The sequence below is a fragment of the Podarcis gaigeae genome (assembly GCF_964106915.1).
Source record: "Podarcis gaigeae genome assembly, chromosome: 1".
NCBI classification, from domain to species: Eukaryota; Metazoa; Chordata; class Lepidosauria; order Squamata; family Lacertidae; genus Podarcis; species Podarcis gaigeae.
Window position 1 is genome coordinate 15,893,189 of NC_139678.1, and position 17,604 is coordinate 15,910,792.

A 17,604-nucleotide genomic window follows, 5' to 3' on the forward strand; every position below is an offset into this window, starting at 1 on the left:
AGGTTGGCAGGAGCAGGGACCGAGCAACGGGAACTCACCCCGTCACAGGGATTCGTACCGCCAACCTTCTGATCGGCAAGTCCTAGGCTCTGTGGTTTAACCCACAGCGCCACCCGCGTCCCTGCCAGTCTTTATAGGAGGCCAGTATTGCCTCCTTTCCCCGGCAGCAAGCAGTTCTTCAGTTTCTCAACAGATAGAGCAATTATCCCATCACCTGCTACTTGATCCTTTTAATGGATACTGAGCCTGGGACCTTATGTATGCGCCGCTTGTCATCTCTATGCCACTAAATCTTCCATTGATTTGTTAGGATCCTGCCTTGTAGCCACATTGGGTGGGTGTGTTGTGGGAGATCCACGACCAGGATGTCCCTCGACAATAAAAAATAGATCCAAGCAGCTGTAGATGAAATTCAGATCAGCACCGCAGTGCTGCAGGAAGGAAGACATTAGCCTTTTGCCCCCATGTCCAAGCTATTATTTGCCCAATGTTGCAAAATATGCAGGTAACCACAAGCAGGGCCGGATTTAGGTTTGATGAGGCCCTAAGATACTGAAGGTAATGGGGCCCTTTATATGTCCAGCTGTCCTTTGTGAACAACAAATGGCCGCTGGTTTTTGTGTTGAATATATGCTATATGGTAATTTATGGACCTAACAGGTATCTAAAGCCATTTGCGCATAACAAAATCTATTTCATCAAAGTAATTTGTTTTTTATCTTATATTTTGGAAATGTACATTGTTGTTTTTTCTTTTAATTTTTTTTGGTGGGCCCCCAAAAGAGTGGGGCCCTAAGTTACAGCTTGTTTAGCTTATACGTACAGTGGTGCCTCGCAACACGAAAAGAATCTGTTCCGCGAGTCTCTTCGTCTTGCGGTTTTTTCGTCTTGCGAAGCAAGCCCATTAGCAGTTTAGCGGACTAGCGCTATTAGCGGCTTAGCGGGCTTAGCGGATCAGCGGCTTAGCGGATCAGCTGATAAGCGGCTTAGCGGCTTGGGGAAAAGGGGGGGAGGGGAAAAACCCCTCAGGAACTCGCAAGACATTTTCGTCTTGCGAAGCAAGTCCATAGGAAATTCGTTTTGCGAAGCACCTCCAAAACGGAAAACCCTTTCGTCTAGCGGGTTTTCCGTCTTGCGAGGCATTCGTCTTGCAGGGCACCACTGGAAATCCGACACTGCCCACAAGGCAAAGGGAATTGTGTGTGTGCACCTGTGAGAGATTTCATTTTGGTAATCAGTGCAAGGATTAGGGGAGCGGGTTAAGACAGGAACCTTGAAACTTGCCTGGCAAACGCACCCTCCATATCTCCTTTGATCTTTTAAAAATAACCTTGGAGATCCCTTCACAGACCTCCCCCGCATCCCTCCATTACAGTTTTAGCTTTTAGATTCATTATAGCAGGACTAGCTAACAGGTGGATCTCCAATTACTGCTAAACAACAACTCCCATAAGCCAATGTCCAGGGATGAAAGGAGTTGTAGTGTAATAAAAAAATTAAGGTCTTATATATATAATAAATGTTTGTGAATGTGCCAGCCAGGCGCGTGCATAGAAGTGTGGACCACATGTCTGGAGAAGCACAGGAAGACCGTCCTGAAACTATTTTGACTCCCAAACTGACCAAATGTTTTCTCTACAAGGAGGGAGGGGGTCAGGGAGCTTTCCCATTGTCTCAGGAATTGGGTAATCACCATCTCAAAGGAATGGGCAGACTACCAGGAGAGGCAATCAGATAAGGCATTATCAGATAACCGGGCAGACAGGAAAAACAACAACATTCAAATTTCTATTGTAGACCACCTTTTCTGTGATGTTTGTGGGGGGTGGTCTTGGGTTACACCCCTTCTGTGATGTTTGTATGATGTATGGAGGGGTGGTCTTGAGCTCCAGGGCAGGGAATTTAAAATGTCTATATAAGGGCAGGCACACTTTTGTTCTGGGTCCTCCTCCTTTCCTGCATGTGAGGGGAGCACCCTGCTACTACGGCTTTAATAAAGATCAGGCTTACTAGCTGCTTTGCTTCTCAATCAATCAAATCAAAATGTTTATTCGGCTTTACGCCCATCATGAAACACAACACAACAGTATTCTCAGCATTCTCTGGTTGGCATCTGTTATTTTCTCCTACCAATAGGGAACCCACGTAAGGACTCTATACGGGCTGTTGGATACCCCATAAGGGAAGAAGGGCAGATTTTGTTTACAACAGTAGTACACCAACATTTTTGGTGTGTGTGTGTGTGTTCAATATTCATGTTATTACTCCTCAAATTTTTATTCTACTCCTTTCCATCCCATCTCCTTTGCATCCTCACAGCAACCTTGCGAGGCGGGCTGGGCAAGAAAGATAGCGACTGGATCAAAGTTATGTCAGTAACCTTTGTGGTCTAGTGTGAATTTGAACAGGGATTTTCATCCACTAAACCACACTGACTCTAAATATAGGTCACTTTCTCACTCCTTTTGTAGATATGGTTGTTTTGGTACAGGGTGAGGCACTAAAATACCTTTCAAGTGTCTACTCTAGTAGGCACTGATGGGATGTTTCATCACCAGAGACATGGCACAGAATTCCCCAATGCCTTAAGAAATTCCGAATGCAAGAGGCCCACATGAGTCACCTTGCTCACTCAGTTTAGTTAAGCATCTCTCCTGGATCCCCTTTCAAGCTGCTGTTTATTTACAGCACTGTTTACATTCCCTGTGTCATCTGAGATAAAGATCAAGAACACCTGAGAATTGGAAAGAGTGGATCATCCATCAGCTGTTCCCTTTTCCGTTTCTCTTACTTGAGCCACCACCTCCCGCCTCCTGCCCCTGAGAAACGGTAGGAAACTCAAAAAGCTACGAAAAACATATTCCAACACCATAATTAGGATAAGCCACCCATCCTGCACAAACAAGGCAACACTCGTTTTATTAAGGATTCTTGCCCCTCTTTCTTTAAAGCCGGAGTCAGTCTTAGCTTTAAGCAGGATGAAGCAAGAGAAGCTAATCATGAATTAAGTTGTTTATTATTATTTCATTTTTACCATCATAGGAAGTAATAGTTAGATTTGCTGCCTAGGCACCAAAATGCAGTGGGCTTTCTTTCTATGAAAGTCGCCTAGGAATCTTCACGTCTAAGGCAATGCATACAACAACAACAACAACAGATATCGACATGAGCCCTTGATAAAACAGTTTTACAGATATATGTCTCTCTCTTGCCATACTAAATAGTGCACATTTTCTGACTTAAGCACATTACTGAAAGACGGGGGGGGGGGGGCGGAAATTATCGGATGCAAAGATAAATCAATCTAAGGATGTTCATGGAAGGAAAGTCTCCAGGAGACCCTCTCCCACCATGCCACCTGGACGGGCTCTGAGGGAGGGATCCTGGTAGCTGCAGGAATTGGAAACCCTCCTTCTGCAAACTTCCCTCAGGTTAAACTCAGAACCCCAGCCCATAAAAGTGAAGAAATACATTCAAAAACGTGAAATGACCATATCATGGAAGTATCATTAGACACCTTTAAGCGCCAGGCGAAAACGTTCCTCTTCAACCGGGCCTTTGGCTGATTGACATTCAATGCCCTTTTAAATGTGTTCTGGGAGGGGAGAGGGTTATTGGTTTGATTATTATCTTTTTTTTAATCATGCATTTTGTGCTTTTTGTATTGCAATTTTATGCTGTGATCATCAGGATCAGACATCCCATTAAAATGCACTGGGAACTAAACACAATCATATACTAAACATCATCAGAATCAGACACCCAGTGCATTTTTAATGGGGTGTCTGATGATTCTGATTCTGATTCTGATTCTGATTCTGATTATTATTATTATTATTATTACTACTACTACTACTACTACTACTCCTCTCCCCATCTATTATGGCTACAGATTACTAGAATTGCTAAAGGAATAAAACAAAAAGGACTTCATTCTACCCAACAAGAGTGTGCTGTAAATACACCCCCACTCCCACATCCCTAATATTTATAAGTTGAACAAAATATGATTTACATGGTAAAAGTATAGAAATGCCATTGTGATGAATGAAAACAAAGAGACAATGGATTTACTTCTGGGATGCTCAAATGCCGGAGCAGAGAACAGACTTTTTCTCAAACCTGACAAGAGATTTAAAAGTGCACTTCTCACAGAGCAAAAGGGCATTCTGACAGCTTGTTTGTATACTGTTAGAAGTCCAGAGCAGAGCAGGCTATGTTTTGATAAACAACTGTTCCATATTTTAATAGCTCCCCGCCCTGTCATTTTGCTGACCGCTGATCTCGGCTCAGCAAACAGAAAAACAGGATGGTAAACAGCCGATCTGCTTTCACATGAGAGGGGTGGGGAGTCATCCCACAAGCTGCGGAGAGAACACGATGAAAGGAACATGTGCACATTTATCAGCTATAAGCCAGCATTTAAAGCCAAGGCTCAGATTCACAAGGAGAGGTAAGGTCTAGTTACTCAAATCGCCGGCGAAAATCCAAGAAAGGCGATGTTATTTTAGGCGACAGATTTATGATCCATATCAACCCTGACAGAAGTCGTGTTGCCCTAGAATTTTGGAGTGTTACACAAGCGGTGCAGCTAAAGACGAAAATTCAGCCACTTGCAGGCAAATTTCATGACTCACGAGTTCTGAAGAACAGCAAATTATTCTATCTGGCTGAAGGATCAGGCTGTCCTGCCTCACTGATGGCAGAGGCTGTATTCTGAGAGCAGGGTTGTACCTGAAGCCACTGAAAGCCTTGGCAACACCCCTCTCTCTCACCCTCCCTTCCTGCTCTGTGCCATTCCTTCTTCTGCCCATTGCTGTGAACATGATGTAACGTAACCTCCTAGGTCAAGTCAGTGAGGTGCAGCCCAAATGACATTAACTGGGGTTCTGCAAAGCTTGCCGAATGAATTGCTAAGAAGACACTCGCCTGCTAATATCTGTTGGCCGAAAGCTAGATTTGAGCTGGGTTTTGGGGCGCTAGGCAATATGAAGGTGCACTTTTTTTACATTTTCTTGTACCCATTTGGCCTAATGAACTGGAATTCTCCCAGATGCTATTACGTAACCAAGAGATTACTTCTCTGGAAGGTTGGGGGCGGGGAATAGCCCAAATTCTTTGCTCTTTGAGATCAACTGCATTAGGCATTGCTGATGTTTGGCAAAAAAGGAAGAATTTCCAGTTTTGGGGGGGAAATGGGATATCAAGACAGGAGGAGAAACCAGGTTGGAAAAGATTATTAGTATCAAGTTCACCTCCAGCTACAAAAGTCCAGTTTTCCCCCATTAAAGGCTACCCCACCGTCCACTTCAAAAACAGATGCAGGAATTCAGTTAGGATCTATGCTGGAAAGACAGAATGGTGCTCTGACCATGCACACCAGTGTTCATTCTGGTATCTTCTACTAAATATTACCAAGTCTATGACAGCCTTAAGTCCATAGCTGAGCCCTCCCTCCTGCCCCACAGCATTCCCAGATCTGAGAATCCTCACTTGCCGCCACTGAACAACTGGGATCTTTTCATGTCAGAAGGCCTAAAGATTAGTGGCTGAATTAAAAACAAGATCAACATCGTGACATAATATATTAAAATGTAGCTTATTCAGTTGACAACCAAGTCCAGTATGTGCAAAATACAAATCCTATTTTGTCAGTGCAGTAATACGTTTGTTTCTGGTTTCTTCATCTTCTCTTCTGTTTTTCGGTCTGACGTATTCCTTAGAAGAGTGACATGAAATAATCTTCTAAGTGTCTAATGAAGATGATAAAGTTGGTAGACAAAAGAAACTGGCACTGGTAGATGCTGGCACAGACAGACAAGAGAAGGATTCCTGAATATTCCCCTGTTTCGCCCGAAGGGGCTTAATCAGCTGTGTGTAGTTCAGTACTGTATATAACAGCTACATGGAACCTATTTGTAACAGGTTCTCAGGCGAGGTAAAATACAAGAGAAGATGAAGAAATTAGAAATGAATGTATTACAGCACTGACAAAATAGGATTTGTATTTTGTACATACTGGACTTGGTTGTCAACTGAATAAGCTACATTTTAATATATTATGTCACGATGTTGATTTTGACACTATGAGAAGCTGTATCTAATTTTTGAGAAGTAGTTTCTAGTAAATAACTTTGCAGTTGTTACCATACAGCCTATTACGCTTACGTGTTTTTTCAGCTGGATTTAGGCATTCTGATGGTTTTGAATTAAAAACAAGGCAACTTGTTTTTCTACCTGGATTGGTGGCTCAATCATGATCCATGCAGGCAGCATCAAACTGGGGTTCAGGGGTTGTGTCCCAACCCGGAAGTAGATTCCGCCACCGCTGTCACAGGCCCAGATGTGCTGTTTGCCACATGCCAAACTTTTAAGTTTCACAGCACCTAATCGAAAAAAAGAGAGGAGGATGGGCACCCAGTCATTCAACCAGCCACCTTCAATTCTGATTTATGACGCTAGTTAGGGTCGAACTACAAAGCTACTCTGCGTTTCCCCCTAAATCAGCTTCAGGAGGAAGGGAGTCAGACTACGAAGACAGGGGTGCAAGGGGAGAGGGGAGGGCTGGAAACTCCTCCCCCCAATGCTGCCGTTGCAATAGTAAAAAAATCAGAGCCTCTCATGGACACTTAAGACTACAAAGAAAAACGATCGGCAGCGAACTCTCTTTCCTTAGAGGTTCTGTTTAAGCAGAGGTTGCATGGCCACCTGTCATGCATGATCTAGTTGAGATTCCTGCACAGCAGGGGGTTGGACTAGATGACCCTTGGAGTCCCTTCCAACGCTACAGATTACCTCTCCCTGGATGTTTGTGAGAATATGGACCCTCTCAGCAGAAAATCCAGGCCTGAACCGCATGGACGACATCTTGTGCATCATCCAGGGAACGGACAGAACGAGTTAGACTTGTGTTTGCAAGACCCTCATGCAGATGTTAGACCCATGCATTGACTTTTGCAGAGTCTGAGTGCAAGACGGGCAAGAAGGATCCACTGGCTCCCTTGCTCCCACCCCATGTGTATCCACTACTTGAGAGAATTCACCTGAACTGAATCATTTATACAAGAGAGTACTATGTCTACCATAAGGAGGGCATAGAACATTTCACTTTGTTAGCAATGCGAAACAAGTATGAGAGCTGGCTGGTGGCAGGTGCAATGTAAGATGTTGATTCTGCTTGTTTAGCGAGTCCTTTTCTGCATCATCATCATCATCATCATACTTTATTATTTGTACCCCGCCCATCTGGCTGGGTTTCCCCAGCCACTCTGAGCAGCTGGTTCCAACAAAGATTAAAAATACATTAGAATGCCACACATTAAAAACTTCCCTGAACAGGGCTGCCTTAAGATGTCTTCTGAATGTCAGGTAGTTGTTTATCGCTTTGACATCTGCTGGAAGGGCGTTCCACAGGGCGGGCGCCACTACCGAGAAGGCCCTATGCCTGGTTCCCTGTAGCTTTGCTTCTCGCAGTGAGGAAACCGCCAGAAGGCCCTCGGCGCTGGACCTCGGTGTCTGGGCGGAACGATAGGGGTGGAGACGCTCCTTCAGGTATACTGGGCAGAGGCCATTTAGGGCTTTAAAGGTCAGCACCAACACTGAAGTTGGTTTGCGGGATAGCTCACTTGGTACAGCATAAGACTCTTATTTCCAGGATGGAGCTCCACAATGGGCCAAAAGATGTTCCTGCATTGCAGGAGACTGAACCAGATGACTCTTGTGGTCCCTTCTATGAAGTGCCTTAGGATAACAGGACACAATGTAGTCCACAAATCACTGACATTTAAAACGATGATTTTCAAAGAGGAACAGGTGGGGGTGGGGGGGCGGGACCCTTCATGCAATGCGATTGGTCTAAACTAGAGATGCAACTTTTCACATGACCTCAAGTGAACTCTCCCAGGGAGCCGGTCGTGCTTACAGACCAGGTCTATAAATACATGTTAGTGCTTAACATTCCAAATGTTACTAGCAAACAGTGGCTGCCGAACTATGGAACAAGTATTTCAGAGTTAGCCTGCTTTCATTTCTAGCATGCAACGCAAGCAAGGAGCTCTTCTCCAAAAAACGACTGTGCCATCAACAGGTTATTTTTATTTTCAGCCGTATGGCAGCATCATAACTTTGCCGCTTCCCTGAGGACTGAAATAGAAAAGTGTAAAGCTGTGAAGCAACTCTCTCAGGTCATTAGGCAGCCATCCATCAGCAAGAGCACTTGTTCCTAGAAACTTCAGCTCTGCTATTTACACTGAAAAAGGCACTTCAAGGAAAAAGGGGGAAATCACCTATGGTTTATAAACCAAGGCCAACCTTATCATATCTAGTGCTTCTATATTTTGTAGCAGAAACACCTGGATGGGGAAGAAAAGTCTAAAAAACTGAGTTGCGTTAAGAACTAGATGGTGAAAGAAGAATGGGAACGTTTAAATAATTATCTAGGGGATAAGGGTTCATCAGTAAAGACCTGGTTATGTTTAGAATAGGGAAATGTTCCCTGATACCAAGATGAGGAATTCTATGGAATGCAGACAGAGAGAATAGTTAAGAATAATGATCTGTTGTGACCTTGACAGAAGCGTACAATAGACGAGCCATCTTGTGTTTTGGTTCATTTCCCCCCTCCCCCCTTTTTTTCTTCCTTCTCCTTCTTCTTCCCTTCTTCTTTTTTCTTTCCCATAATGGCTTATGTTCTATGCCACGTACTCTGATATTTTTTGTGGTTTTTTTAGCCTTTTCCATTATTAAGGATTTTTCTTTTGTAATTTTGGTTGTTTATATTTATCTGTTTAAAGCAAAATAAAGTTTACTAAAAATAGTATATATATATAAAAAAAGATCTACGAGCAAGGAACATGCCACTTTGCCACATAAGCCACAGGCAAATTTCCACCTCCCTTGTAATTCTTTAATGCACTTTAAAAGAAGGCGATGGTAATTTAACGTTCTCGAGTATCACAGAATTAGAAGCGGCATCCAGTTCTATGGGAGAGCAGCAATGGCGTGGAGGGTTTGGGGTGTTTTTGCATCTCTTGTCAATGGCTTCGTTCTCACATCACAGCAAGACAAAGAGGTCACAGTCACTTTGCTCTAATCTCTCTCTCTCCCATGTTAGGCTAAGCCAAGGTTGGGCTAAGGTTGATGTCTGAACTGAGGCTCATGGCAAAGGGCTCTCCTTTCTAACCATGAGCTGTAGGCAAGGACAAACTTTGACTACAACTCGATGTTCGGCCAACATGCTAAGCCAAACCCGTGGCTTCTCTCCCTGAGTGCAAAAATGGAATCTGTGCTCTTCTCCTCAAAATGGCCGTGGCAGAACGCAGGTATATCCCTAATGCAATTGTGGCTTTAAAAAAAGGCCTTCGCACCACAGGTGTGCGAGGCAGAAAAGAAAGAAAATATAAACTGAATTAAGTAATAGGTCTGTAGGGAGAGAAAGAAAAGATTCACTGAGGGGGAAACCTATCGGGGGGGGGGGTATGTATCTGCATTGTTGCTCTTGTGGTATTCAAAAGAACTCAGCTCACTTCCTTCATGTACAGAAGAAAGATAAAATCAATCCAGTTGAGGGAAATGGCACTAGCTCTGTCCTGAGTTTGCATTCTAGAAACTCCTGCACAAATGGGAGAAGCCCACATGTACGTCAAAGAAAGAGACCACAGAGAAAATGGGGGGGTTGGCTGCTCATAAATGTCCCAAGGTTCCCTAGAGGTTGAAAGGGATACCAACATGCTAAGTGATAAAATGACAATTTAAAGTAGCTTTATTCGAAATGGGTTAGAACAACCAAGGTGTTGAGGACCTGAATTCTCCTAGCTTATTCTCATATAGTTTCTTCTTGCATTCTATCTTTATTTTAGCACCGTTACATAAGACCTGCCCGGCTCAAAATAGCCGTGGGGTGGGGAAGAGAGTCATCAGCATAATTCTGCTGCTCCTCTGGGTCTGACATTCAGCAGCGCTATTTAAAATAAAGTCTTGTTACTTCTCCCGGCACAGACATCCTGGATCACGGTGGCTTTGGGCCTCGGTGGTTCAGCTGTTGGTTTTGATCTAGCTAAGCACCAGGGCTCTCTGAACAAGGGGTCACATATCACCTGCTCTGCATGGCTGGGCACTTATTGACATATGCAGCACAACCTGATATCCAAATGCGCACTTCTCTTATGTAACGTTTTCGGCTTGTTTTCCTATTCCACCTTGGGTTTTTCCTCCTTTCTCCAAAGCTGATGCTAATTGCTCATCCAGAGAAACAAATCTTTCTGCTTGCTAGCACACTGTCAAAGCGAATCCCGCTTCATTTTTTGGAACTCCGGGATATGACAGGGCAGCTCTGATCACGTCAAATGCTATGCCTCAGAAATCTGCGCAAGAGACGTTCCAAAACCTATTGGTATGCTATTTTAAGCCTCTTATTTGCTAATGCCATTTCATCAGGTGTTACTTGCCTTGAGTTTGACTTCCAGAGTGCACATTTGAAGTTTTGCTTTCTTTTAAAAAAAGATGAGCTCATCCAGTTTTCCCTTTAACACACTGCAACCCACAAACATGCAAAATATAGGGTTGGCAGGACACCTTCATATGGGAAGAAACCCTTTCCAGTTTTATCACAGCTGGAGAAGTGGGACAGAGCCACAGGGAAGTGGCAGATATCCTGATCCTCTGTGGGCCAGGATAGCATTAATTCTTGATCTACCTTCATCCTGTAGGGCAGGGAATGGGAGCCTCTGGCCTTTCCATATACTGTTGCGACTACCAACTATCATCAGCTCCAGCCAGCATGGCCAAAGGTCAGGGATGATGTGAGGATCACAGGTTCCCCATCGCTCCTGTGGGATGTCCACACAAGGATGCTCCCAAAGGATGCACATCACACCTTGCTCCGATGGCACATTTATTCTGCCTTTTTGAAAATCTGGATCATCTTTTCTTCCCAGTCAAGTCAAAATGGCCCTGCAGTTCTCTGTCCTACCCTTTCTCTGAGATTAAGATGGCAAAAAATTCTATGAAGCCAAGCTACCAGAAGGTGTCCATGTTTAATGCTTTATCCATAGGTTTCACGGGTCAGAGCAATTTTGTGTCCAAATACTCACCAGGTATGCAGAGGGAATGCTCCCCGTCAGTCTGTGTTTAAGTCGGGAAATTTGCATGTGACAAACGAGCTCACAAGGAGTCTTACCTAACTGGGCAAGGTCCAGTCTGGTCCAGTGCATCCCCTTTGGGCAATTTGGTGAGAGTGTCCTTATGAAGACTCGTCCCAGGTGGTCCAGGCTCCATATGGCATCCTGGCAGGCTGAATAGTATTCTATTTCGTCATCAGGGGGTAGCTGAACAGTCGAAGGATGAAACTGAGGGTTTTGGTCGCTGACACAAAAGAGATCCTTGCTGCTTTGGCACAACCACAGAAAGCTTCCTGTGGGAGGGACAACACTTACATGGTTAAATCTGCTTTTCCAAAAGCCTTCGCCGTTACAAAACCATTCAGTGTCTAAGTATCAGTATTCAAACCTAGATTGAATATAGTAAATAATTACTATTACAGCCGTACCTCTGGTTGCGAATGGGATCCGTTCCGGAGCCCCGTTCGCAACATGAGCAGAACGCAACACAAGTCTGCGCGTGCCGCAATTTGCCGCTTCTGCGCATGCGCGCGACGTCATTTTGAGCGTCTGTGCATGTGCGAGCGGCGAAACCCAGAAGTAACCCGTTCCGTTACTGCCAGGTTGCCACGGGACGCAACCTGAAAAGAAATAACCTGAACCGAACATAACAAGAGGTATGACTGTATTATGACTATTTCTACCGTGCACCCAAGAAACTTTGCATACATAAACCACTTCAATGTTTTTTCCACAGTCAAGCACTATATAAAGTTTACAGTATCTTGGCAAAACAGCCCTGTATGGTAAGCCAGCATTATCCCCATAATGCAGATGGGAAGGCTGAGGCTGAAAGATAGCTGCTTAGTAATGTAAGAGTCTTGCTGGATCATTCCAAAGGCCCATCCTGGTTCAGGAAGCCAAGAAGCAGACATAAAGAAATACCCTTTTGCTGCTGTGCTGCTGCTCCCCAATAACTGGTATTCAGAGAAATGCTGATCCTGGAGGTAATGTAGAGCTACTATAGCTAGTAACCACTGGCAGCCTTATCCTCCATGAATTTGTCCAACCTCCTTTCGAAGCCATCCAAGTTCATGACTATCACTGCAACTTGGGGTAGGGAGCTCCACAGTTTAAATATGTGCTTGCTTCATTTCATGCTATACGTTTTACAAAAGACCATTTACTGGAGGCAAGGTTTTTTTTTTATGTCTGGCAAATCAACACACACAATGAGTTTTCCAGAGTTGCTCAGGGAGCTAATGCTACCTAAAGGAGCGTCTCCATCTCCATCATTCAGCCCGGACACTAAGGTCCAGCTCCGAGGGCCTTCTGGAGGCTCCCTCCCTGCGAGAAGTGAGGTTACAGGGAACCGGGCAGAGGGCCTGCTTGGTAGCAGCACCCGCTCTGTGGAACGCCCTCCATCAAATGTCAAGGAAATAAACAACTATCTGACTTTTAGAAGACATCTGAAAGCAATCCTGTTTAGGGAAGTTTTTAATGTTTGATCTTTTATCATGTTTTTAATATTCTGTTGGGAGATGCTAAGAGTGGCTGGGGAAACCCAGCCAGATGGGCGGGATATAAATAAATAAAGAAGAAGAAGAAGAGGAGGAGGAGGAGAAGGTGGAGACACGGGTGGCGCTGTGGTCTAAACCACAGAGCCTAGGGCTTGCTGATCAGAAGGTCAGCAGTTCAAATTCCCGTGATGGGGTGAGCTCCCGTTGTTCGGTCCCTGCTCCTGCCCACCTAGCAGTTCGATAGCAAGTCAAAGTGCAAGTAGATAAATAGGTACCGCTTGGGCGGGAAGGTAAATGGCATTTCCATGCGCTGCTCTGGTTCGCCAGAAGCGGCTTAGTCATGCTGGCCACATGACCCGGAAGCTGACTGCGGACAAACGCCGGCTCCCTCGGCCTATAGAGCGAGATGAATGCGCAACCACAGAGTTGTTCGTGACTGGACCTAACGGTCAGGGGTACCTTTACATAATAATAAAAATAATGCTTTGCATGCAGGAGATTCCTGGCATCTCCAGGCCAAGCACAGACCCCTGCCATGCTGTGTGACAATAGTGGGCTTGATTGTCTGATTCAGGAGAAGACAATTTCCTATGCTGCTTAATCAGCCAGGAACTCTTGGCATATCAGCACTGCCCTCAAATAATCCTAACCACTGGCTGAAATGAGTTAGGATGGGGAAGAAGTGCCTCTTCACTGATGGTTTAATAATGGCAGTGCCCCTCTGTCCCCCCCACCCTATGCAGCTGCGGCAGAAGCCCCTGCAACAGCTGCAGAAAACTCTTTGGGTCCAGATCTACCGCTGCCTGTATTTCGGCTGGCAATAGCCAGTGCTAATTTCTGAAGCAATGCATTCTGGGCCTGGGGTGGAGGCAGCCTTGGATCCAAAAACTCTTTTGTTCCTGCGAAGAGAACCTGCAGTTAGACTCACTACCTCTGCCAGCTTGGAGCTGCTGTGAATAATCTCACCAATGCTCCGTTGGTTTCAATAATGGGAGTGATGGAATTAAACACATGCTAATCAACAGGGCTGAAGGAAAAACACCCACGCCACATATAACACAGTGCCTGCTCCGGCTGGTGCAAGCCAGCGAGGTTTTGGAAAGTGGTGGAACATCCCTCCTGGCCTTCTCTGCTCAGGGTTACTCCATCACACGACCAAAGGAACTGTTACCAGTGCAGACAAGGCACCAGCTTAACCACCAAAGGAACATGGGAATGTGAAAATCAAAGATGCAGACTTCGTTTGGCTTAAGTGAGCGCAATTAATACTGTGTGTCCGTCTCTGTGTGTGAACCGAAAGTAGACCACTCACTTTTAATCCTGCATTTTTGTTAATTGTTTGTGAAACTTAAATCTTAACTGCCCACGTTAATGATTATTTATGAGACTGGCTAGGGTGACCTGTGCACTTTTTCCTACTTGTGCTGCAGTGCAGAGCAAAGGCTAAGCCATGGGGTTAGAAGCCATTGTTCAGGTCTGCTCTTCCTTTCTGTCCAGTCAGTGGTGGAGGAAGTTGACTGGGCGCCTGGGCACATGCCCAGCGCCCAGGGCCAGCCGGGACAGGACACTCCGTGGGGTCTCTGAGGAGTCTGCCTGCCTTCTCCCACTCAGCCACCCTACAGCTGAGAGGGAGGTGGCAGGTGGACTGTTTGGGGCAGTGGGGAGGCGGGGGTTGCCCAAGCTACCGCGTCATTCCCAGGCTCCGCGGTGAGTGCCGCCCAGCATTTTGTCACACACACCCCAGTGGTGACTCCTGGAACGGCCTGCCCCCACCGCACCCCCTTCCTTCGCCCTGTGTCCAGTACACATTGATGCCCTTAGAAAAACCTGCCGATATCAATGGATGCAGTATACTGATGCAAAGAGCTTGTTATCTTTCGCCGGTGTGTCAGAAAAAACAGAATAAACTTGCAAGGCAGCCCCGGGACGGACGTTACCTTCTTTTGCTGGAGCTGCGGAAGCCAACGCAAACGCCCATTTTGTGGCCGAAGCAGTGCCACGAGGCACGACGTTATTCCAATAAGTACCTGGAGAAGGAAGGAGGAATAGTCTTAGCATGAAAACAGCCAACATTCTCCCAAACTCTTCTGGTGCTCCTGTGATTCCTGCTTCAAGTTTTTACACCATGGAATTCTCATCTTAGGCCCTTCCCTCCAAGGGAGGTGTGAGAGCGGGCCTTCTCAGGGATGGTCCCCTGTTTGTGGAATGCTCTGTGAGGCACACTTGGTGTCATCATCACTATCTGTTTTTAGGTGCCAGGCAGAAACATCTTTATTTGCTTTTGTAAGTTGCTCTGAGTTCATCTTTCTGGGGGGGGAAGTGACTAATATTATTAGTCATATTATTACTAGTCAATATTATTATTTGTACTAATATTCATCATCACCATTATCTACGCATTCATCTCTCTCATATAATGAAAATTGCTGTGGATATGGAGTAGAGTTTCCACTCACGGTGATGTTTCCAAAAATATGTATTACTCAGAATATGGTGTTAAATGATCCACTTCTGCTTTTGCCCACTTTGGAATGGCAGAATTGCCAAAGAGGTTGACCACCGTTGCTCACAGAACTTTACTGTTTGAAGGGACATTGAAGGTCCTCTAGTCAAACTCTCTGCAATGCAGGAATCATTCGCCCAATGTGGGGTTCAAACCCACAACCCTGACATTAAGAGTCTCACGCTCTACCGACTGAGCTATCCCATTACAACGCAAGTACATGCTGCCATGGGAGGTTCAGGGAGTCTTCCATTTCTAAGCAGCTAGTATGAATGAAGACACACTGTTGTGCTGCTAAATGTGGACAAACCGCCTGGCTTCGTCTTTTGCAAACAGAAGCCTGCAACCAAAAGTGCGCCTACCCACGAGGTTTCCCTTCGCTACGTGAAACTCGTTCTTCCCCGACGAGATCCAGACGCCGCCGCTGCTGACGGCGAGGAGACTCGGCTGACACTGAAGCGGCTGTGGCCAGAAAGCCGTGCGGAGTTTGTCTGCCACCTTCTCGACGGGGGCCTGAGCCGCTGTGGCTACTGTTTGGGTTGCCTGGATGATGGTCTGGAAAAGGCTGCTCTGGTCAAACACTACGTAATCCGTAATGCTTACCTGGGGGGGAAATGTACGGAAAGAACCAGGTCAGCGAAAGAGAAAGTGAAGACTGGATCAGGGGGTGGGAAACCCACAATAATAGGCAAAATCCCAACGTATTATCAATGAGGTTTGTGAGTCTCTCTGATTTCAAGAGGAGAAAAATCCACATTTGAAATCAGTGGGACTTTTAATAATAATAATAATAATTTATTTATACCCCACCCTCCAGAGCCAGGCTCAGGGCAGCTAACACCAGTAAAATTACAATAAAAACATAATAAAGGGGGGGGACACCAATTTAAAATTCAGGTTAGAAATGAAATTTAAAATACAGCCTCATTTTAATAGTAGCCCATAGATCAAAACCATAAGGGGAAGGAAACATAAGGGTCAGACTGAGTCCAAACCAAAGGCCACCCTCATTTTGTCTGCATTGTGTCCAATAGAAACATAGGAATCTGCCTACCTAGTGTTCTTCAATATTGGCTTCCTATATGTTGGTGGACTACAACTCCCATCATCCCTGACCCACTGGGCTCAGCTGGCTGTAGAATATGGGAGTGCTAGTCCAAGAATATCTGGGGACCCAGGTTGAAGACTGGTCTACATTGACTGGTAACGGCTCTCCAGAGTTTCAGGTGGGGGTCTCGCCCAGCCCTATCTGGAAATTCAGATGATTAAGCCCGGGACCTTCTACATGCAAAGCATAAGGATAAAAGGACCCCTGACCATTAGGTCCAGTCGCAAACGACTGTGGGGTTGCGGCGCTCATCTCACTCTATAGGCCGAGGGAGCCGGCGTTTGTCTGCAGACAGATTCCGGGTCATGTGGCCAGCAGGACTAAGCCACTTCTGGAGAACCAGAGCAGCACACGGAAACGCCGTTTACCTTCCCGCCGGAGTGGTACCTATTTATCTACTTGCACTTTGATGTGCTTTCGAACTGCTAGGTTGGCAGGAGCAGGGACCAAGCAACGGGAGTTCACCCCGTCGCGGGGATTCGAACCGCCGACCTTCTGATCGGCAAGCCCTAGGCTCTGTGGTTTAGACCACAGCGCCACCCGCATATGATGTACAATCAGGTTATTGCCCTTCCTGAATTTCTGCAGTTATTCTGGCTACTGGCAACAACAAATAGTGAGGACGGGCAGGAGGCAGTTTGTGTAATACTGAATTCTGCTTGCCTCGCTCTTGAAGCTGTTTTTAGTTTTATGCTTTTTAGTTTTATGCTTCGGAACCAGAGAGGTGACAAAGAAACAAGCACTATAGATCTCCAATCTGGAGTGCTGTTGATCAAAAAATCAGATGGCTCTGAAATATCCTAGCAGAACAATGTGTAGATTAATGAAAACTGCAAAGGGGCACCTCAATTCGTTTGGAAGGGTTGGCTGTTACACCAAAGGCAAGCAGCCAAGCTGTTCCTTTTGAGAAAGTATGTGCAAAAAGGGGGGGGGGGCAGAAAACCCTACACCTGACGAGAAAATCCAAGTAACAGGGCTCATATTTTGCAAAGGGGAAACAGTAACATTTGTCTCACTCCACAGCTGGAGATTAGTGAAGGTTTGTGAGAACACTGCGACTAGCAAAAGGAAGAAGCTCAGATACCTCACTTAGCAAGATAAATGTGAGTTTAGTTCTTTATCTCTATTTTTTCTTCAGTGGCTCTAATGGGAACAGGACCAGATAAACTCCTTTATCTTGCGTTTGGGAACTTACCTATAAGAGAAGTCATATATAAAGCCATGTCTGTTGGCAGTTCCACACTACAATCCCTGCAAAAACAACTTTAATAGTCATGGCTCCCTGCCCCCCCCCCCCGAGAATCCTGGGGAACTATAGTTTGTTAAGGGAGCCAAGAATTGCGAGGAGACTGCAGTTCCCAGGGCTGATTGGGTTTT

At 45.5% G+C, this 17,604-nt stretch overlaps 1 protein-coding gene across 4 annotated transcripts in view; it reads right to left on the reverse strand.

Moving 5' to 3' along the window:
- Window positions 1-17,604, reverse strand: part of TECPR2 (tectonin beta-propeller repeat containing 2) — a 55,186-nt gene that overhangs the window by 10,598 nt on the left and 26,984 nt on the right. For 2 of the 4 annotated variants that reach the window (XM_083730999.1, XM_083730998.1), the window contains exons 15-18: window positions 15,482-15,722; window positions 14,554-14,643; window positions 11,177-11,410; window positions 6,238-6,386 (exon numbers count right to left, since the gene is read on the reverse strand). In XM_083730999.1, coding sequence (XP_083587125.1) covers window positions 6,238-6,386; window positions 11,177-11,410; window positions 14,554-14,643; window positions 15,482-15,722 — 714 coding nt within the window. Of the gene's footprint in view, window positions 1-6,237; window positions 6,387-11,176; window positions 11,411-14,553; window positions 15,305-15,339; window positions 15,723-17,604 lie in introns of all 4 variants that reach the window. The other 2 variants (XR_014562200.1, XR_014562199.1) reach the window with 2 other exon arrangements.